Raw genomic sequence first — 23070 nt, 5'->3', positions numbered from 1 at the left:
TTAGGTAACACGGATATACAGTAATGTATTTGGTAACACAGATATACAGTAATGTATTTAGTATACAGTAATGTATTTGGTAACACAGATATACAGTAATGTATTAGGTAACACAGATATACAGTAATGTATTGGGTAACACAGATATACAGTAATGTATTTGGTAACACAGGTATACAGTAATGTATTGGGTAACACAGATATACAGTAATGTATTTGGTAACACAGATATACAGTAATGTATTTGGTAACACAGATATACAGTAATGTATTAGGTAACACAGATATACAGTAATGTATTTAGTAACACAGATATACAGTAATGTATTTGGTAACACAGATATACAGTAATGTATTTGGTATCACAGATATACAGTAATGTATTAGGTAACACAGATATACAGTAATGTATTTGGTAACACAGATATACAGTAATGTATTTGGTAACACAGATATACAGTAATGTATTTGGTAACACAGATATACAGTAATGTATTTGGTAACACAGATATACAGTAATGTATTTGGTATCACAGATATACAGTAATGTATTGGGTAACACAGATATACAGTAATGTATTTGGTAACACAGGTATACAGTAATGTATTGGGTAACACAGATATACAGTAATGTATTTGGTAACACAGATATACAGTAATGTATTGGGTAACACAGATATACAGTAATGTATTGGGTAACACAGATATACAGTATAAAGTCTACAAAGTATGTTGGCTAGCACTGAGGTCTTGATAGTAATTAGGTCTGATAAATTTGTGAAAATACAAGATTATGGTGTTACTTTTCTATCCATGACATAAACATTGTTATTTGTTTTGAATTGAGCATTATTTCAACCAAAATTATTTTAATCACAAACTCAATATTTTCCTAATATTATTGGCAGTTTTTGGCCTGAACTTACAAGTCTTTTTAGCCTATAGTTTAGAATGTAAAAGTGCCATTCCAATTAACCAGAGCTGTATTATAGCTACTTTGTTTTAATATGGTTGTTATATTCCAGAGCATTCAAGTATTTTTCCAGACTAAAGGGATTCTTAGTATGAAACTTGATTCATTTCAGCGTCCACACGGTGAAGCTGAATGTCTGAAACTAATCTATTTCAGTGTCCACGTGGGGAAGCTGAAAGTCTGAAACTAATCTATTTCAGTGTCCACATGGAAAAGCTGAAAGTCTTAAACTAATCTATTTCAGTGTCCACATAAAAAAGCTGACAGTCTAGATCTGAAACTTATCTATTTCAGTGTCCACATGGGGAAGCTGAGCGACTTTCTGTCCACTTCCTGTGTGACCAAGCTAAGCTTTGTGTCTGACGATCCACTACAAGGTAAGGTATAGACACATTTCCTACAGGCAGTACGTTTTACAGTAAGATGATTTTCACTCTAGATATCAGACAAAAAATGAAAAACCCCGTAAAACATAAAACATGGTGTCTCATTATGTTATGAATCATTCACACTGAAAAAAAAATGATCACAATGGATAGAGAGAATCATTTTACACCATATAGAGGGACAGCTATCACCATGGAAACAAGTAATTATCCACTAGGTATAAATCTATCAGCATAGAAACAGGAATGTATCACATGACTGTTAAGACAGTAATTGGTCTGTATGATGGAGACAACATCATTGATCTATATAATACATATTTCAACATTAATAATGGAGTTATGTGAGTTTCCTGTATTTCCTTTATTTTGATTTTCTGTAAGTGTAATGACCATCATATGTCGAGGTTGAAGATGATCATTGTAAGCCTCCATTTTCAGATCAGCAGGTGACGAGTAAGTAAAAAACAGATATCACTTGTTTGGGAATTTAATGGTCTTTAGAAATAGTTTCTAAATCATGTCTGTGTATACTATGCTTACAATTCATCGCTTTAATCTGCCATTGTGAAGTGACCGCTAGATCTTGTGAGAGTAAACATTTGATTGATCAGGTATTTAGATATTTTCTCTTCAGAATAATCTATCTACTTCATCTTCCTGATACCAGGAAAGGAGTTAACATCAGTACCTGTAATGAACAACAGTAATTGGTTTAATTATAAAAGTGATTGCACAGGAAATTTATCTAATACTGAATTTTTCTTCATATTCACAATTTTTTTTATTAAAATTTCTTCTTTCTGATTATTGTTCTTATAAAATTTAAGTGGAAGTATAATATGTTTCATGCAAATTGTAGATAACTTTATCTACTTAAAAGTAAACATCATCTTGTAACATTTGGGTAAGGAGCGGGAAGGGTCATAGAGGATTTTGTGTGGCAATCTTTTAACATGCTCTTCATTATTTTCAGCCATTACATTAATCTCACTTAGTGGTCACTTATATATAGCTCTACACTGAGGGGTAGAGAGAGTGGACATGTAGCTCTACACTGAGGGGTACAGAGATAGACATGTAGCTCTACACTCAGGGGTACAGAGAGTGGACATGTAGCTCTACACTCAGGGGTAGAGAGATTAGACATGTAGCTCTACACTCAGACATGTAGCTCTACACTCAGACATGTAGCTCTACACTCAGGGGTAGAGAGATTAGACATGTAGCTCTACACTCAGGGGTACAGAGAGTGGACATGTAGCTCTACACTCAGGGGTACAGAGAGTAGACATGTAGCTCTACACTCAGGGGTACAGAGAGTAGACATGTAGCTCTACACTCAGGGGTACAGAGAGTAGACATGTAGCTCTACACTCAGGGGTAGAGAGATTAGACATGTAGCTCTATACTGAGGGGTACAGAGAGTGGACATGTAGCTCTACACTCAGTGGTACAGAGAGTAGACATGTAGCTCTACACTCAGACATGTAGCTCTACACTCAGACATGTAGCTCTACACTCAGGGGTAGAGAGATTAGACATGTAGCTCTACACTCAGGGGTACAGAGAGTGGACATGTAGCTCTACACTCAGTGGTACAGAGAGTAGACATGTAGCTCTACACTCAGGGGTACAGAGAGTAGACATGTAGCTCTACACTCAGACATGTAGCTCTACACTCAGACATGTAGCTCTACACTCAGGGGTAGAGAGATTAGACATGTAGCTCTACACTCAGGGGTACAGAGAGTAGACATGTAGCTCTACACTCAGGGGTACAGAGAGTAGACATGTAGCTCTACACTCAGGGGTAGAGAGATTAGACATGTAGCTCTACACTCAGGGGTACAGAGAGTAGACATGTAGCTCTACACTCAGGGATACAGAGAGTGGACATGTAGCTCTACACTCAGGGATACAGAGAGTAGACATGTAGCTCTACACACAGGGGTACAGAGAGTGGACATGTAGCTCTACACTCAGGGATACAGAAAGTAGACATGTAGCTCTACACACAGGGGTACAGAGAGTGGACATGTAACTCTACACTCAGGGGTACAGAGAGTAGACATGTAGCTCTACACTGAGGGTTACAGAGAGTGGACATGTAGCTCTACACACAGGGGTACAGAGAGTAGACATGTAGCTCTACACTCAGGGGTACAGAGAGTAGACATGTAGCTCTACACTCAGGGGTACAGAGAGTGGACATGTAGCTCTACACTCAGGGGTACAGAGAGTGGACATGTAGCTCTACACTCAGGGATACAGAGAGTAGACATGTAGCTCTACACTGAGGGGTACAGAGAGTAGACATGTAGCTCTAACTGAGGGGTACAGAGAGTAGACATGTAGCTCTAACTGAGGGGTACAGAGAGTAGACATGTAGCTCTATACTGAGGGGTACAGAGAGTAGACTTGTAGCTCTATACTGAGGGGTACAGAGAGTAGACATGTAGCTCTACACTGAGGGGTACAGAGAGTAGACATGTAGCTCTACACTGAGGGGTACAGAGAGTAGACATGTAGCTCTAACTGAGGGGTACAGAGAGTAGACATGTAGCTCTAACTGAGGGGTACAGAGAGTAGACATGTAGCTCTATACTGAGGGGTACAGAGAGTAGACATGTAGCTCTACACTCAGGGATACAGAGAGTAGACATGTAGCTCTACACTCAGGGATACAGAGAGTAGACATGTAGCTCTACACTCAGGGGTAGAGAGAGTGGACATGTAGCTCTACACTCAGGGATACAGAGAGTAGACATGTAGCTCTACACTCAGGGGTACAGAGAGTAGACATGTAGCTCTACACTCAGGGGTACAGAGCGTGGACATGTAGCTCTACACTCAGGGGTACAGAGCGTGGACATGTAGCTCTACACTCAGGGGTACAGAGAGTAGACATGTAGCTCTACACTCAGGGGTACAGAGCGTGGACATGTAGCTCTACACTCAGGGGTACAGAGCGTGGACATGTAGCTCTACACTCAGGGGTAGAGAGAGTGGACATGTAGCTCTACACTCAGGGGTAAAGAGAGTAGACATGTAGCTCTACACTCAGGGGTACAGAGAGTTGACATGTAGCTCTACACTCAGGGGTACAGAGCGTGGACATGTAGCTCTACACTCAGGGGTACAGATATAGACATGTAGCTCTATACTGAGGGGTACATAGAGTAGACATGTAGCTCTACACTCAGGGGTACAGAGAGTAGACATGTAGCTCTACACTCAGGGGTACAGAGAGTAGACATGTAGCGCTACACTCAGGGATACAGAGAGTAGACATGTAGCTCTACACTCAGGGGTACAGAGAGTGGACATGTAGCTCTACACTGAGGGGTACAGAGAGTAGACATGTAACTCTACACTCAGGGGTATAGAGAGTGGACATGTAGCTCTACACCCAGGGGTATAGAGAGTGGACATGTAGCTCTACACTGAGGGGTACAGAGAGTAGACATGTAGCGCTACATACACTCAGGGATACAGAGAGTAGACATGTAGCTCTACACTCAGGGGTACAGAGAGTGGACATGTAGCTCTATACTGAGGGGTACAGAGAGTAGACATGTAGCTCTACACTGAGGGGTACAGAGAGTAGACATGTAGCGCTACACTGAGGGGTACAGAGAGTAGACATGTAGCTCTACACTCAGGGGTACAGAGAGTAGACATGTAGCTCTACACTCAGGGATACAGAGAGTTGACATGTAGCTCTACACTCAGGGATACAGAGAGTTGACATGTAGCGCTACACTGAGGGGTATAGATAGTAGACATGTAGCTCTACACTGAGGGGTACAGAGAGTAGACATGTAGCGCTACACTGAGGGGTATAGATAGTAGACATGTAGCTCTACACTCAGGGGTACAGAGAGTAGACATGTAGCTCTACACTCAGGGATACAGAGAGTTGACATGTAGCTCTACACTCAGGGGTACAGAGAGTAGACATGTAGCGCTACACTGAGGGGTACAGAGAGTAGACATGTAGCTCTACACTCAGGGGTACAGAGAGTAGACATGTAGCTCTACACCCAGGGGTATAGAGAGTGGACATGTAGCTCTACACTGAGGGGTACAGAGAGTAGACATGTAGCACTACATACACTCAGGGATACAGAGAGTAGACATGTAGCTCTACACTTCGGGGTACAGAGAGTAGACATGTAGCTCTATACTGAGGGGTACAGAGAGTGGACATGTAGCTCTATACTGAGGGGTACAGAGAGTGGACGTGTAGCTCTATACTGAGGGGTACAGAGAGTGGACATGTAGCTCTACACTCAGGGATACAGAGAGTAGACATGTAGCTCTACACTCAGGGATACAGAGAGTGGACATGTAGCTCTATACTGAGGGGTACAGAGATTAGACATGTAGCTCTACACTCAGGGGTACAGAGAGTAGACATGTAGCTCTATACTGAGGGGTACAGAGAGTGGACATGTAGCTCTACACTCAGGGATACAGAGAGTAGACATGTAGCTCTATACTGAGGGGTACAGAGAGTGGACATGTAGCTCTATACTGAGGGGTACAGAGAGTGGACATGTAGCTCTATACTGAGGGGTACAGAGAGTGGACATGTAGCTCTACACTCAGGGATACAGAGAGTAGACATGTAGCTCTACACTCAGGGATACAGAGAGTGGACATGTAGCTCTATACTGAGGGGTACAGAGAGTAGACATGTAGCTCTACACTCAGGGGTACAGAGAGTAGACATGTAGCTCTATACTGAGGGGTACAGAGAGTGGACATGTAGCTCTACACTCAGGGATACAGAGAGTAGACATGCAGCTCTACACTCAGGGATACAGAGAGTGGACATGTAGCTCTATACTGAGGGGTACAGAGAGTAGACATGTAGCTCTACACTCAGGGGTACAGAGAGTGGACATGTAGCTCTACACTCAGGGATATAGAGAGTAGACATGCAGCTCTACACTCAGGGATACAGAGAGTGGACATGTAGCTCTATACTGAGGGGTACAGAGAGTAGACATGTAGCTCTACACTCAGGGGTACAGAGAGTAGACATGTAGCTCTATACTGAGGGGTACAGAGAGTGGACATGTAGCTCTACACTCAGGGATACAGAGAGTAGACATGTAGCTCTATACTCAGGGATACAGAGAGTAGAAATGTAGCTCTACCCTGAGGGATACAGAGAGTAGACATGTAGCTCTACACTCAGGGGTACAGAGCGTGGACATGTAGCTCTACACTCAGGGGTACAGAGAGTAGACATGTAGCTCTACACTCAGGGGTACAGAGAGTAGACATGTAGCTCTACACTGAGGGATACAGAGAGTAGACATGTAGCTCTACACTCAGGGGTACAGAGAGTGGACATGTAGCTCTACACTGAGGGATACAGAGAGTAGACATGTAGCTCTACACTCAGGGATACAGAGAGTAGACATGTAGCTCTACACTCAGGGATACAGAGAGTAGACATGTAGCTCTACACTCAGGGGTACAGAGAGTAGACATGTAGCTCTACACTCAGGGGTACAGAGAGTAGACATGTAGCTCTACACTCAGGGGTACATAGAGTAGACATGTAGCTCTACACTCAGGGATACAGAGAGTGGACATGCAGCTCTACACTCAGGGGTACAGAGAGTGGACATGTAGCTCTACACTCAGGGGTACAGAGAGTAGACATGTAGCTCTACACTCAGGGGTACAGAGAGTAGACATGTAGCTCTACACTCAGGGGTACAGAGAGTGGACATGTAGCTCTATACTGATGGGTACAGAGAGTAGACATGTAGCTCTACACTCAGGGATACAGAGAGTAGACATGTAGCTCTACACTCAGGGGTACAGAGAGTAGACATGTAGCTCTACACTCAGGGATACAGAGAGTGGACATGTAGCTCTACACTCAGGGGTACAGAGAGTAGACATGTAGCTCTACACTCAGGGATACAGAGAGTAGACATGTAGCTCTATACTGATGGGTACATAGAGTAGACATATACATAACCCTGGAGTTTTGTTGTTCTGATTGACCGACTAAAACAAAGGCATGACATGTAATTGTTAAATATTTTAATATATATTAAGTATGTTAACTTTGCAAAAAGACTTCTGTCAGTAGAAAAATTGCTAATAAAGACTCTTTAATTATGTCCCCTGTTGATTTTAAATGTTTTGGAACTTTGTAGGTTTTTGAAATGTTACTCAGGGGTACTGAAAACGATAAACGTGTCTTCCTTGTAGAATCTTTCTGAATTCATTTTGCTTCAGTCCAGAGCAAACTAATTTTACCTAAACATGAACCAGCGAACCTGTCTGACTAAACTGTGTGTTTTTTTCTATTATACATCTATTGACGACATGAATTGGAGTACATTTAATATTGAGTTATGAATAACATGTTTGTATCTATAAATACATGTACGTGTAATTTTATAACTGAATTAATGCTGTTCTTCATCAATACTCATTGTGTTTTATCATAGTGTGTCTGTGTATATAGATAAGGGCAGACAATGGGTGGAAATTGCCAAAGGGCACAACATCTGTACTATATTGTTGTATTCCAGTGTCACTGAGGTTCTGTACTATATTGTTGTATTCCAGTGTCACTGAGGGTCTGTACTATATTGTTGTATTCCAGCATCACTGAGGGTCTGTACTATATTGTTGTATTCCAGCGTCACTGAGGGTCTGTACTATATTGTTGTATTCCAGTGTCACTGAGGGTCTGTACTATATTGTTGTATCCCAGTATCACTGAGGGTCTGTACTATATTGTTGTATTCCAGTGTCACTGAGGGTCTGTACTATATTGTTGTATTCCAGTGTCACTGAGGGTCTGTACTATATTGTTGTATTCCAGTATCACTGAGGGTCTGTACTATATTGTTGTATTCCAGTGTCACTGAGGGTCTGTACTATATTATGGTATTCCAGTGTCACTGAGGGTCTGTACTATATTGTGGTATTCCAGTGTCACTGAGGGTCTGTACTACATTGTTGTATTCCAGCGTCACTGAGGGTCTGTACTATATTGTTGTATTCCAGTTTCACTGAGAGTCTGTACTATATTGTTGTATTCCAGTATCACTGAGGGTCTGTACTATATTGTTGTATTCCAGCGTCACTGAGGGTCTGTATTATATTGTTGTATCCCAGTATCACTGAGGGTCTGTACTATATTGTTGTATTCCAGTGTCACTGAGGGTCTGTATTATATTGTTGTATTCCAGTGTCACTGAGGGTCTGTACTATATTGTTGTATTCCAGTGTCACTGAGGGTCTGTACTACATTGTTGTATTCCAGCGTCACTGAGGGTCTGTACTATATTGTTGTATTCCAGTATCACTGAGGGTCTGTACTATATTGTTGTATTCCAGTGTCACTGAGGGTCTGTACTATATTGTTGTATTCCAGCGTCACTGAGGGTCTGTACTATATATTGTTGTATTCCAGTTTCACTGAGGTTCTGTACTATATTGTTGTATTCCAGCGTCACTGAGGGTCTGTACTATATTGTTGTATTCCAGTGTCACTGAGGGTCTGTACTATATTATGGTATTCCAGTGTCACTGAGGGTCTGTACTATATTGTGGTATTCCAGTGTCACTGAGGGTCTGTACTACATTGTTGTATTCCAGCGTCACTGAGGGTCTGTACTATATTGTTGTATTCCAGTTTCACTGAGGGTCTGTACTATATTGTTGTATTCCAGCGTCACTGAGGGTCTGTACTATATTGTTGTATTCCAGCGTCACTGAGGGTCTGTACTATATTGTTGTATTCCAGTGTCACTGAGGGTCTGTACTATATTGTTGTATTCCAGATGAATATGTAGCCAGCATCACTGAGGGTCTGTACTATGGTACCTGCCCCAGACCAAAGCTTCTGTCCTTTAGTAAGAAGGGGAAGAAAGGGAGACGATTTTCCACCAAGTCGTCAGTGGCTGGTATTGTGAGGCGAACGAGATCCATACAGATAGACCCAGAACATATACCAGGTAAATCAGATATTGTGTCATTTCTTTATAATGTTGTTGTCGTATTGATGTTATCTAAAGTCGTATTGATGTTAAGGCAGGATCTAGGAGTACACTTGTATATAGAGAGAGGATGTGTAGCCTGTAATGCCTTGTAGATACAGATCTAGGAGAATATATGTTGTTTTCTATGTAAGCAGAACTTCTGGCAAGCGTAACAGAAAGGCGTGTTTGTTTAATGCTAACTTACTATCCTATGGATATACAGTCTATGAACAAAAGTAGTGGAATGATTGTGACGTTGCACCGTTAAAAATTTGTAGCTGGTGCTTTGTTTCAATGGCGATATTGGCAGTTTGCATACACCTACCACAAAACAAATTATACCACTACAAAGAAGAAGATAGAAGCAATATTGAGTATTAATCAAAAATAGTATGTTGAATTATTTACCTAATATTTTGTGATGTATCCGCGGGCTCTTCTTACAGCAGAGATTCTTTTTGGAATTGACCGGTAAAGATTTCGGATTGTTTCGACCTCAAAACTGGTCCAAACAGAAACTATTTTTTGATAAAGTTGTTCAGAAGATTCTATTCTTTCAACTGACTGTTCAATTGCCCTCTTAATTATCAACCACAACTTTTCTATAATGTTAAGGTCGGGGCTCTGTGCCGGCCAGATCATTGTGTTTATTTGGCTTGTTTCCATATATGCTTTTGTGACTCTGGAACGGTGGACAGGAGCATTATCATCCTGAAATACATAATTATTATCTGGAAAATGCCTAGCAATTACTGGCCACAAGTTTTGGTCTAAAATTTCAACGTATTTGTCAGAATTTATGTTCCCGTCAACGCGAGTGAGTGTTCCTACACCGTGATAAGTGATGCAACCCCAGATCATAAGGCTCAGTTTTTTATCTTTTACTCGGGGAGAAATACACTCAGGACGATAAGCTTCGTCAGATTTTCTCCAAATACACACTCGATTGTTCTTGCCTATCACAATCTGACTTTCATCTGAAAATATAACTTTTCTCCAGTTCTCCTCCGTGTACAGGCGCTTTTCATTACACCATGTTACCCGTTTCACTCTATTGACAGGAGAAATCCGAATTTGTTTCTTGCAAACACATCTACTATATCCATTTGATTTTAAAAACCTCCATACAGTTTTAGAAGAAACATTTTGGTTTTCATTAGTGTTGAAATTATTACAAATATTGTCCAAAGACATCCGTCTGTCAGCTTTCAATTCTCGTAAAATTTTCCTTCCATCACGCAGTTAAACTATTTGGTCGGCCCGTTTTTTTCGCCGTTTTTCACACTTCCATGTTCACAGAAATTTCTATAAATTCTATGTACTGTACATGTAGTTTTAGGCATATTCAGTAGCTCACCAACTTTTTGGAAAGATACGCCTTTCTGAACCATAGCCACAACACTTTGTTTCTGGCCTTCACTCGCGTATCTCGAATTTGGCTCCATCTCGCTTCTTCTACTTGTAAACAAAAACCATGCTAGCAGACGACAAAAATAGAACGCCAATCAAAGCACGAGACCATGACCTTTCCGATGATGTAAGCGGTGTCGGTGTGCATTATATACCGCGTTTACAGTTCCGCCTTTGACAACGCGAAAACCGATGTGCCTTCATCATGGAACGATTATCGTTCCACTACTTTTGTCCATAGACTGTACATCTCTGTGTCCCTGCTTATTCATACCAATTATAATGAAATCAGTAGGTACAAAAAATGTAATTTATCTGAAAACTTCTTCAATTTGATAAATACATTTAAAATTACTGAAGTATATTAATGGTTTTATAAAAATGTGCCTGAATAATTAACTTAATCCTGAATGGTTTCCCACTTAGAAACCATTGCTTCCCGTCCCTACATGATGCAATAATTCCTATATAATACTGTATTTTGGGTATTTTTTTGCATATAATACCGTATATTGGGTATTTTTATGTATCCATTTTTTTTGCAAATTTTGCACCACTATGATAATCACAGAAATTTATAATTGAAAAATTTGTCATTGTTGCTATAGTCTGTACAAATTATTTCCCTTTTCCTTGCATATACTGTCAACTTTGAGAAAAAAATAAACGAGAATTAAAATGAGGAAAAAATTAAACGAGAATTAAAATGAGAATCATTAAGGTTGTGAATCATGAGTGTACTTTTGTAAAGTTACTGTAGAATACAGGTGCTGCACTTGCATTATCATGTGTGCAGGTAAAAGGTGAAAAAAACCCACAAAAACAAATCTTGGTGTTAATGTGAAAATATTGTGATTTTAGAAAAATGAATTTAAAAAATGAAAAGTGTGAAAATTACACACTTCACGTTCTTTTGATTTTCTCAAAAATTGAACTTTATAAAAATAACCCAATAAGTACTATAAGCTTTAGGCAATAGTTACTCATTACAAAGTACATTAGGCAATGGTTACTCCCTTACACAGTACACGAGGCAATGATTACTCCCTTACACAGTACACGAGGCAATGATTACTCCCTTACAAAGTACATAAGGCAATGATTACTCCCTTACAAAGTACATTAGTCAATGATTACTCCCTTACAAAGTACATATTAAGGCAATGGTTATTCCCTTACAAAGTACATAAGACAATGATTACTCCCTTACAAAGTACATATTAAGGCAATGATTACTCCCTTACAAAGTACATTAGGCAATAGTTACTCCTTTACAAAGTACACGAGGCAACGGTTACTCCCTTACAAAGTACATATTAAGGCAATGATTACTCCCTTACAAAGTACATTAGACAATGATTACTCCCTTACAAAGTACATTAGTCAATGGTTACTCCCTTACAAAATACATTAGACAATGATTACTCCCTTACAAAGTACATTAGTCAATGATTACTCCCTTACAAAGTACATTAGGCAATGATTACTCCCTTACAGAGTACATTAGACAATGGTTATTCCCTTACAAAGTACATCAGGCAATGATTACTCCCTTACAAAGTACATTAGGCAAAGGTTACTCCCTTTCAAAGTACATTAGGCAACGGTTGCTCCCTTACAAAGTACATTAGGCAATGATTACTCCCTTACAAAGTACATTAGGCAACAGTTACTCCCTTACAAAGTTCATTAGGCAATGATTACTCCCTTACAAAGTACATAAGGCAATGGTTTCTCCCTTACAAAAATACATTAGACAATTGATACTCCCTTGCTTTAAATGCAGTAACTAAATATGGTCGCTACCTACTAATTGTGCCTATGTTGTAAAGAAATGGCTTTGTTAACAAAAGAATCAGAATGTATGTAGTACAGTGTAGGATATCTATGGCTTTGTTAACAATAGAATATCAGAATGTTTGTAGTACAGTGTAGGATATCTATGTTAGATTGTTCTGTCTGTAGATAGAGGTCAGTCATTCTATGGTAAGTTCTTCATGTATGTTTACATTATATTATAAGTTTAGTTTCTGCTTTTATTGCTTTGTTATTTGTTAAGGTAAACATGAGCCTCATTGGTCAATATACAGTCGTTAGACCTACAACACCTGTATATCTGACTGGTCAATATACGGTTATATCTGACTGGTCAATATACAGTCGTTAGACCTACAACACCTGTATATCTGACTGGTCAATATACGGTCGTTAGACCTACACCACCTGTATATCTGACTGGTCAATATACGGTCGTTAGACCTACAACACCTGTATATCTGACTGGTCAATATACGGTCGTTAGACCTACAACACCTGTATATCTGACTGGTCAATATACGGTCGTTAGACCTACAACACCTGTATATCTGACTGGTCAATATACAGTCGTTAGACCTACAACACCTGTATATCCGACTGGTCAATATACGGTCGTTAGACCTACAACACCTGTATATCTGACTGGTCAATATACAGTCGTTAGACCTACAACACCTGTATATCCGACTGGTCAATATACGGTCGTTAGACCTACAACACCTGTATATCTGACTGGTCAATATACGGTCGTTAGACCTACAACACCTGTATATCTAACAATGATGTCACTTTACCTGTCTATAAAGTTGATAAAAAATATCGCTCCATCTGCATTAGTTAATGGTCAATGAGCTGCGCTTGCTTTATTTTATATCTGCATTTTTATCTCTTCCTTCTTAATTATAATTTTATTATGCTACTATCTGCATTGTCTATCTAGCTAGGGAAAGAAACTATATTCTAGCTTCTTACCTTTGTTACTTAATCATTCTTTGGATAAAAACTTAGAAGTTGATGTTTGCATGTTATTCCTGTTAAATACTAAACACAGAAACCATTGGACATGGCTCTACTTTCACAAGTAATTTTAACTGACATATTTTTAATCTTGTTCTTAACAGTAAAGTTATTGTCACAGATTTAAAATTAAGCCTGACCCAATGTCAGCTTTTAGTTAGTTATTTTTATATTTAATTGATATGTTAGTGTATGTCTGATTCAAACATAATCTTGTTACCTTATTGATGGATGTATTTTGCATCGTTTGACATTATGGTTGATTCCGTTCATACTGTCTTCGTTCTATATATGTGTCACATTGACTCCTGTGTATGCCAGCCATCTGTTTTGTTGAGGTCAAGTGGAGTCTGGTAGTTTTGTCATGATTATATATACATGTCTCTACCAAAGGAAACACCATGCATTAACCATGAATAATCTATGAAATAAATGTCATTAAATTGCCATTAATATCCCATAAATAAACCTGGTCATTATTAAATATTTCTTAGACCTGCATGCATCTACAGGGTTTCCAGTATGCCCAAAGTATTATGGCAAATTGTAGGAAATTTATGGGAATTAATGACCATTAAAACCAATGAAAATAATGGTGCATTTTAATGAGTATGGCATTTCATAGGATTTTCAAAGGCGATGAATGGCTTTGGCTTTTGGTAGTGCATGTACTTATAACAGTGTCATAAGAACAGACATGGCAGCTTATTCTTCCAGTTTAAGTAAATTAAATTAAAGTGTATATACGTATAGCACACATTACTTAATGTGCTGTACATATATACAAACTTTTATGAATATGTAGGTAAATGGATTTGCAAGAATATATATATTTCCAAGACTGCTCTACGTGAAGAAAAATGAAAATCATTTACATTTTGAAAAAAAACTATATTCAAGGTTTTAAATAGATCTAGAGAAAACAAGAATTTATTTGAAATTTTGAAAATAGATTTTTTCTTCAAAATGTAACTGATTGTTGCTCTACCCAGCATCCCAATGTGTTGTTGCGCTATGTTAGTACTTTTTGTGTTTGTTCTTGAGCTCTACATGCTTCCCTGAAGAGGCTGGACAGAAGTGGCCAGTCAGGTAGGTGGAGCTAGCTGCTCTAGATCTTAATCATAGCAATGTTTGACTGTTATCACAATGTTATTCATCATGATGTTTTACCTCGGTCAGCTGACCTCATCCTCGGTGTGTGTTGTCTAGCCCTCAGTCTTTGATCTGGGACCTGTCTTGTACATTCTGCCTGCCATTTTACTAATAATTTGTGTTCTTTTTATATTAACAGCATGCATTATGATTTGACCATATAAATATACATTGTATATAAAAAAAACAGGGACATATATAATATATCATACTTATTATGTGTGATTGTCCCTGATTAAACTAAGTTTTCATGCCCAACTTAAAACAGAGTTATGGCCCTTTGTTTATCACATGTCACATTGTCTGGTATACTATAACACCAAAATTAGCCAAGTTTTTTTTATAGAAGTAGCTTTTGGAATGGTTCTGTGGAGGATCTTGAATATTTGGTCAGGTACTTGTCCCAGGATCTGCCTAAATTACAATAGGAATTAATATTGTAATATGTACAATGCCTCGCTTTTGAATTACAATAAGAATCATTAAGTCTAAGTGTAACACAATTCCCCTTGTTTTTGTAGACAATCAGTGTTTTTGAGTATATTTTATATGAAAAGTCAAACTGGGAATTGTATTATTTTGTAGATATATATCTTCATGTAGTCCCAATCTAATGCCTATCAATGCTGTCATTTCCTTGTTAACCACCTTTCTTTACTAACTATGTTTTAAAACACATAATTATTCCATCCTTCAGGTTTAACATCACTTAGCAGTAACATTAATAATATCGGCTTTAATCAAAGGGAAACGTGGCCAAGTATAATTTCGCGTCTGCAAATAAAGTGTACCGGTGACGTCCGGGACCCGGTGATGTGACGTCATTAGATTATTGATGACGTCAATAACAATTGCAGCTTGGTTCAAAGTTCACCGTGTTAGCCAATCAAAATGCGTACAGAGTTTATACCACTTGTGTGGTATAAAGAGATTGTTAATCAACAGCTGTAATGATTAACTGATGGTCTGAGAGTTGAATAACACAGGGTATTGTGGTAGAAATATAAATAATGAATTCCTATATATATATAAATTTAGTTCAAAGGTGTTTATTGTACCAGTTATGTAAATCACAATTTTTTGTTTAAAGGGATATTCTGTACATTGTCAAGTTTTTTTGACTGTTAATTCTGTATATATCACAACATATAAAACTTCTGTCCAATATTGATGTAAAATTATTCCATATCTTACCTTTTTACCATTATAATATATTTTTATAAAATGAGTGTATTTGTTTGACATTCATAATTTTTGGTGGAAGTTATACTGTAATTGGAATTTATAATTTCCTGTATGGTAACTGTGTGAATGTTTTACAGGTTGATAAAAGTCTATGATTTTAGAATCTGGTGATGAAAGCTAACTACCATTGACACTTTATACTTACATTGGCATGGGATTGATTAACAAGTTCTGAACTGTAAATCAGCTATTTTATAAGACAACCTGAACACAGATTTATAGTTAGATTTCTCATCAATCTCTAAAGTAGATAAACTGTGTATTAATTTGGTAGGTATACCTATTGTACCAAGTAGTTGACAAATCTAGTGTGTATAGAAGATCTGGTAGTCACTGGTGATCAGTAGGGATATTTACAGTAATTTGGTAGGTATACCTATTGTACCGAGTAGTTGACAAATCTAGTGTGTATAGAAGATCTGGTAGTCACTGGTGATCAGTAGGGATATTTACAGTAATTTGGTAGGTATACCTATTGTACCGAGTAGTTGACAAATCTAGAGTGTATAGGAGATCTGGTAGTCACTGGTGATCAGTAGGGATATTTACAGTAATTTGGTAGGTATACCTATTGTACTGAGTAGTTGACAAATCTAGTGTGTATAGATCTGGTAGTCACTGGTGATCAGTAGGGATATTTACAGGTTGTTACATTTGTTTGTGTTCAGATGTCAAGGTCACATTTCAAAGAAATTACAGGTGTTTAAGGCAATTTGATAAGATTTTATTTTGATATATATACAGCAGTGTGAAATAACGAATATTCATTGAAGGCTGTGAATGTGTCATGAGTGGGTTTTTTTGCATTTTGAAAATTATACACTATGTATAAGTATGTGACTATACCCCTCGTGTGAAGTATTGGTTATTACTAAGGCTTTCTCCGTTTTGCTTATTGACCACCAGATGGCAGCTCATGCAGCAATCCCAGTAGTCCTGGTTCCCCCGCTGAGGGTATGTGTACTTAAATTAGGTTTCCATTTAATTCAATTTAATTTCTTTGTCAAAAACTAGACAAAGATTGTTTTAATATCCATAGAAGCATGTTGACATTTGCTATGATTATAAATTTAAGGTTGCATGTTTTTAATGTAATGATACTGGTTTGTTAAACAGATTTTCTTCCTTCCAGAAAATACCCTCAGCTATCATATAACATGACATTGATAAGATAAAGAGTTTAATTTGTGCTATTCCATAACCGCTGAAATAAATCGCTCAATAATATGTGGATCTAATTAAAATTTGCTGCAAAATGTCATAGGTTGTTGTGATAGCTGTATAAAGGAGATGTACTGAACTGCTAATCATATTTCACATTTGCTATGGATATAATCATTGGTATTGAAATCCAAAGTACTGAGAGGCAGGGGGGAAAATGAGAAACTATTCACAATATTATTTGAAAGGCCTTAAAATTGTTATCTAGTGGTATAGATGTTGGCATTGAATTTTGTCTGTTTGCTTTGTTTTTTAAGTACAAACTTATTGATCACAGATTCTCATGATGAACAACATCCTAAAATACACCTGAAAGGAGGCCATTTTGGGGAGGATCCAATCAGTCCTGTTGGATCTCCAAAGGTGACACACAAGGCCATATTTCACCGTGACTCCTACCAGGATAACATTAGTATCACAGAGCTGATAGAACAGCTAAATAACACAGAACTTCTCCAAGAGCAAGCCGACATTGTACACTTCCTGTACACAGAAAAGTAAGTTCAGGGTCAAAGTGTACACTTCCTGTACACAGAAAAGTAAGTTCAGGGTCAAAGTGTACACTTCCTGTACACAGAAAAGTAAGTTCAGGGTCAAAGTGTACACTTCCTGTACACAGAAAAGTAAGTTCAGGGTCAAAGTGTACACTTCCTGTACACAGAAAAGTAAGTTCAGGGTCAAAGTGTACACTTCCTGTACACAGAAAAGTAAGTTCAGGGTCAAAGTGTACACATCCTGTACACAGAAGAGTAAGTTCAGGGTCAAAATGTACAATTCCTGTACACAGAAAAGTAAGTTCAGAGTCAATGTGTATACTTCCTGTACAAAAAAAAAGTTCAGGGTCAAGTGTACACTTCCTGTACACAGAAGAGTAAGTTCAGAGTCAATGTGTACACTTCCTGTACACAAAAAAGTAAGTTCAGGGTCAAATGTACACTTCCTATACACAGAAAAGTAAGTGCAGGGTTAAAAATGTACACTTCCTGTACACAGAAACTATAGCTGAGGATCAAAGCCACTTTTCAGCCCACCATTTAGTATTAGTGAACTTTAGCCCACCATTTGGTCTACAGAGGTTATAAACAGCTGTAATTTATTTTGACTATCTACAGTGGTTATGTGTTTGACTGTCTACAGAGGTTATAAACAGCTGTATCATGTGTTTGACTGTCTACAGAGGTTATAAACAGCTGTAATATGTGTTTGACTGTGTACATATGTTATAAACAGCTGTATCATGTGTTTGACTGTCTACAGAGGTTATAAACAGCTGTAATATGTGTTTGACTGTCTACAGAGGTTATAAACAGCTGTATTATGTATTTGACTGTCTACAGAGGTTATAAACAGCTGTATTATGTATTTGACTGTATACAGAGATTATAAACAGCTGTATTATGTATTTGACTGTCTACAGAGATTATAAACAGCTGTATTATGTGTTTGACTGTCTACAGAGGTTATAAACAGATGTAATATGTGTTTGACTGTCTACAGAGGTTATAAACAGCTTTATTATCTGTTTGACTGTCTACAGAGGTTATAAACAGATGTAATATGTGTTTGACTGTCTACAGAGGTTATAAACAGCTGTATCATGTGTTTGACTGTCTACAGAGGTTATAAACAGCTGTATTATGTGTTTGACTGTCTACAGAGGTTATAAACAGCTGTATCATGTGTTTGACTGTCTACAGAGGTTATAAACAGCTGTATCATGTGTTTGACTGTCTACAGTGGTTATAAACAGCTGTATCATGTGTTTGACTGTCTACAGAGGTTATAAACAGCTGTATCATGTGTTTGACTGTCTACAGAGGTTATAAACAGCTGTAATATATGTTTGACTGTCTACAGTGGTTATAAACAGCTGTATTATGTGTTTGACTGTCTACAGAGATTATAAACAGCTGTATCATGTGTTTGACTGTCTACAGAGATTATAAACAGCTGTATCACTATCAGGTGTTTGACTGTCTACAGAGGTTATAAACAGCTGTTTCATGTGTTTGACTGTCTACAGTGGTTATAAACAGCTGTATTGTGTTTGACTGTCTACAGAGGTTATAAACAGCTGTACCATGTATTTGACTGTCTACAGAGGTTATAAACAGCTGTATCATGTGTTTGACTGTCTACAGAGGTTATAAACAGCTGTATTTTGTGTTTGACTGTCTACAGAGATTATAAACAGCTGTATTATGTGTTTGACTGTCTACAGTGGTTATAAACAGCTGTATTATGTGTTTCACTGTCTACAGAGGTTTTAAACAGCTGTATCATGTGTTTGACTGTCTACAGAGGTTATAAACAGCTGTATCATGTGTTTGACTGTCTACAGAGGTTATAAACAGCTATACCATATATTTGACTGTCTACAGAGGTTATAAACAGCTGTACCATATATTTGACTGTCTACAGAGGTTATAAATAGCTGTATCGTCTACAGAGGTTATAAACAGCTGTAATATGTGTTTGACTGTCTACAGAGGTTATAAACAGCTGTATCGTCTACAGACGTTATAAACAGCTGTATTATGTGTTTGACTGTCTACAGAGGTTATAAACAGCTGTATTATGTGTTTGACTGTCTACAGAGGTTATAAACAGCTGTATTTTGTGTTTGACTGTCTACAGAGGTTATAAACAGCTGTAATATGTGTTTGACTGTCTACAGAGATTATAAACAGCTGTATCATGTGTTTGACTGTCTACAGAGGTTATAAACAGCTGTAATATGTGTTTGACTGTCTACAGAGATTATAAACAGCTGTATCATGTGTTTGACTGTCTACAGAGGTTATAAACAGCTGTATCATGTGTTTGACTGTCTACAGAGGTTATAAACAGCTGTATTATGTGTTTGACTGTCTACAGAGGTTATAAACAGCTGTATCATGTGTTTGACTGTCTACAGAGGTTATAAACAGCTGTAATATATGTTTGACTGTCTACAGTGGTTATAAACAGCTGTATTATGTGTTTGACTGTCTACAGAGATTATAAACAGCTGTATCATGTGTTTGACTGTCTACAGAGATTATAAACAGCTGTATCACTATCAGGTGTTTGACTGTCTACAGAGGTTATAAACAGCTGTTTCATGTGTTTGACTGTCTACAGAGGTTATAAACAGCTGTATTATGTGTTTGACTGTCTACAGTGGTTATAAACAGCTGTATCATGTGTTTGACTGTCTACAGAGGTTATAAACAGCTGTAATATGTGTTTGACTGTCTACAAAGATTATAAACAGCTGTATTATGTGTTTGACTGTCTACAGTGGTTATAAACAGCTGTATTATGTGTTTGACTGTCTACAGAGGTTATAAACAGCTGTATTATGTGTTTGACTGTCTACAGAGGTTATAAACAGCTGTATTATGTGTTTGACTGTCTACAGAGGTTATAAACAGCTGTATTATGTGTTTGACTGTCTACAGAGGTTATAAACAGCTGTACCATGTATTTGACTGTCTACAGAGGTTATAAACAGCTGTATCATGTGTTTGACTGTCTACAGAGGTTATAAACAGCTGTATTCATGTGTTGGCAAACTGTCCTACAAGTGGTATAAACAGCTGTATTATGTGTTTGACTTGTCTACAGAGAGTATAAACAGCTGTTAATCATGTGTTTGACTGTCGACAGAGAGTTAAACATCCAGCTGTAATCCTATCAGGTGTTGACCTGTCACAGTGGGTTATAAACAGCTGTATTCATGGTTTTGACTGGCTACAGAGGATTATAAACAGCTGTATTATGTGTTGAACCTGGCTACAAGATGGTTATAAACAGCCTGTACTCAGGTGTTTGACGTGTCCTACAGAGGGTATAAACAGCTGTTAAATGTGTTTGGACTGTCTACAAAGAGTGATAACAGCTGTATTATGTGTTTGACTGTCTACAGGTGAGTTATAAACAGCTGGTATTATTGGGGGGGGGAACTGTCCTACATAGGTTATAAACAGCTGTAAGTAATGTGTTTGCACTGTCCTACAAAGATTATAAAACAGCTGTATTATGTGTTTGACTGTCGACAGTAGTTTAAAAAACGTGTTTCGTCTACGAGTTTAAACACTGTAATGTTTTGACTGTTAAAAGGGGTTTCAGCTTTTATGTGTTTGATGTCACAGGGTTAAAAAACAGCTGTTTTTTTGTGTTTGAATTTAAAAATTTTTAAAAGCTTAAAGGGGTTTAACGCACAGTTATAAAACGTTCAGGTTTTACTTTTACAGGGTTATAAACGGTATAGGTTTACTGTTGATTTTAAAAACAGTTTATTTGTGTTTGCTGTCTACAGAGGTTATAAACAGCTGTAATATGTTTAAATTTTCCAGGTTTAAAACGTTGAAATTGTGTTTGATTTCTACCGTTTTTAAAACGCGGTATTTTGTTTCTGTCTACAGGGGTTAACTGTATTTTTTTTTTGTTCTACAGAGGTAAAAACAGCTGTATTATTGTTTGACTGCCCTACAAGGTTACGGGTCAAGTTGGGACTGTTCGGGGGGAACCCGGGTAATTATGAAAAGAGGTTTTACTGACGTGAATTTTTTGAACGATGATGAACCAATGGATCTGTCCTGTACTTTGTATTATGATGAACTAATGGATCTGTCCTGTACTTTGTATTACGATGAACCAATGGATCTGTCCTGTACTTTGTATTACGATGAACCAATGGATCTGTCCTGTACTTTGACTTATGATGAACTAATGGATCTGTCTTGTACTTTGTATTATGATGAACCAATGGATCTGTCCTGTACTTTGTATTATGATGAACCAATGGATCTGTCCTGTACTTTGTATTGCGATGAACCAATGGATCTGTCCTGTACTTTGTATTATGATGAACTAATGGATCTGTCTTGTACTTTGTATTATGATGAACCAATGGATCCTGTCCTGTACTTTGTTATTATGATGAACCAATAGATCTGTCCTGTACTTTGTATTATGATGAACCAATATATCTGTCCTGTACTTTGACTTATGATGAACCAATGGATCTGTCCTGTACTTTGTATTACGATGAACCAATGGATCTGTCTTGTACTTTGTATTATGATGAACCAATGGATCTGTCCTGTACTTTGTATTATGATGAACTAATGGAACTGTCCTGTACTTTGTATTATGATGAACCAATGGATCTGTCCTGTACTTTGTATTATGATGAAACCAATGGATCTGTCCTGTACTTTGTATTATGATGAACCAATGGATCTGTCCCTGTACTTTGTATTATGATGAACTAATGGAACTGTCCTGTACTTTGTATTATGATGAACTAATGGAACTGTCCTGTACTTTGTATTAGGATGAACCAATGGATTTGTCCTGTCCTTTGTATTATGATGAACTAATGGATCTGTCCTGTACTTTGTATTATGGTGAACTAATGGATCTGTCCTGTACTTTGTATTACGATGAACTAATGGATCTGTCCTGTCCTTTGTATTACGATGAACTAATGGATCTGTCCTGTACTTTGTATTATAATGAACTAATGGACCTGTCCTGTACTTTGTATTATGATGAACCAGTAGATTTGTCCTGTACTTTGTATTATGATGAACTAATGGATCTGTCCTGTACTTTGTATTATGATGAACTAATGGATCTGTCCTGTACTTTGTATTATGATGAACTAATGGATCTGTCCTGTACTTTGTATTATGATGAACCAATGGATCTGTCCTGTACTTTGTATTATGATGAACTAATGGATCTGTCCTGTACTTTGTATTACGATGAACCAATGGATCTGTCCTGTACTTTGTATTACGATGAACCAATGGATCTGTCCTGTACTTTG

The 23070-nt window shown here is 37.7% G+C and overlaps 1 protein-coding gene across 1 annotated transcript in view; it reads left to right on the top strand.

Moving 5' to 3' along the window:
• Window positions 1-23070, top strand: part of LOC117329969 (phosphorylase b kinase regulatory subunit alpha, liver isoform-like) — a 79852-nt gene that overhangs the window by 26098 nt on the left and 30684 nt on the right. The window contains exons 19-24 of the mRNA XM_033888201.1: window positions 1268-1350; window positions 9189-9362; window positions 14676-14720; window positions 16935-16982; window positions 17527-17746; window positions 18037-18040. Coding sequence (XP_033744092.1) covers window positions 1268-1350; window positions 9189-9362; window positions 14676-14720; window positions 16935-16982; window positions 17527-17746; window positions 18037-18040 — 574 coding nt within the window. The remainder of the gene's footprint in view (window positions 1-1267; window positions 1351-9188; window positions 9363-14675; window positions 14721-16934; window positions 16983-17526; window positions 17747-18036; window positions 18041-23070) is intronic.

Source organism: Pecten maximus, chromosome 6 (genome assembly GCF_902652985.1).
Source record: "Pecten maximus chromosome 6, xPecMax1.1, whole genome shotgun sequence".
Taxonomy (NCBI): domain Eukaryota; kingdom Metazoa; phylum Mollusca; class Bivalvia; order Pectinida; family Pectinidae; genus Pecten; species Pecten maximus.
This window is presented reverse-complemented; position numbering and strand designations above follow the sequence as displayed.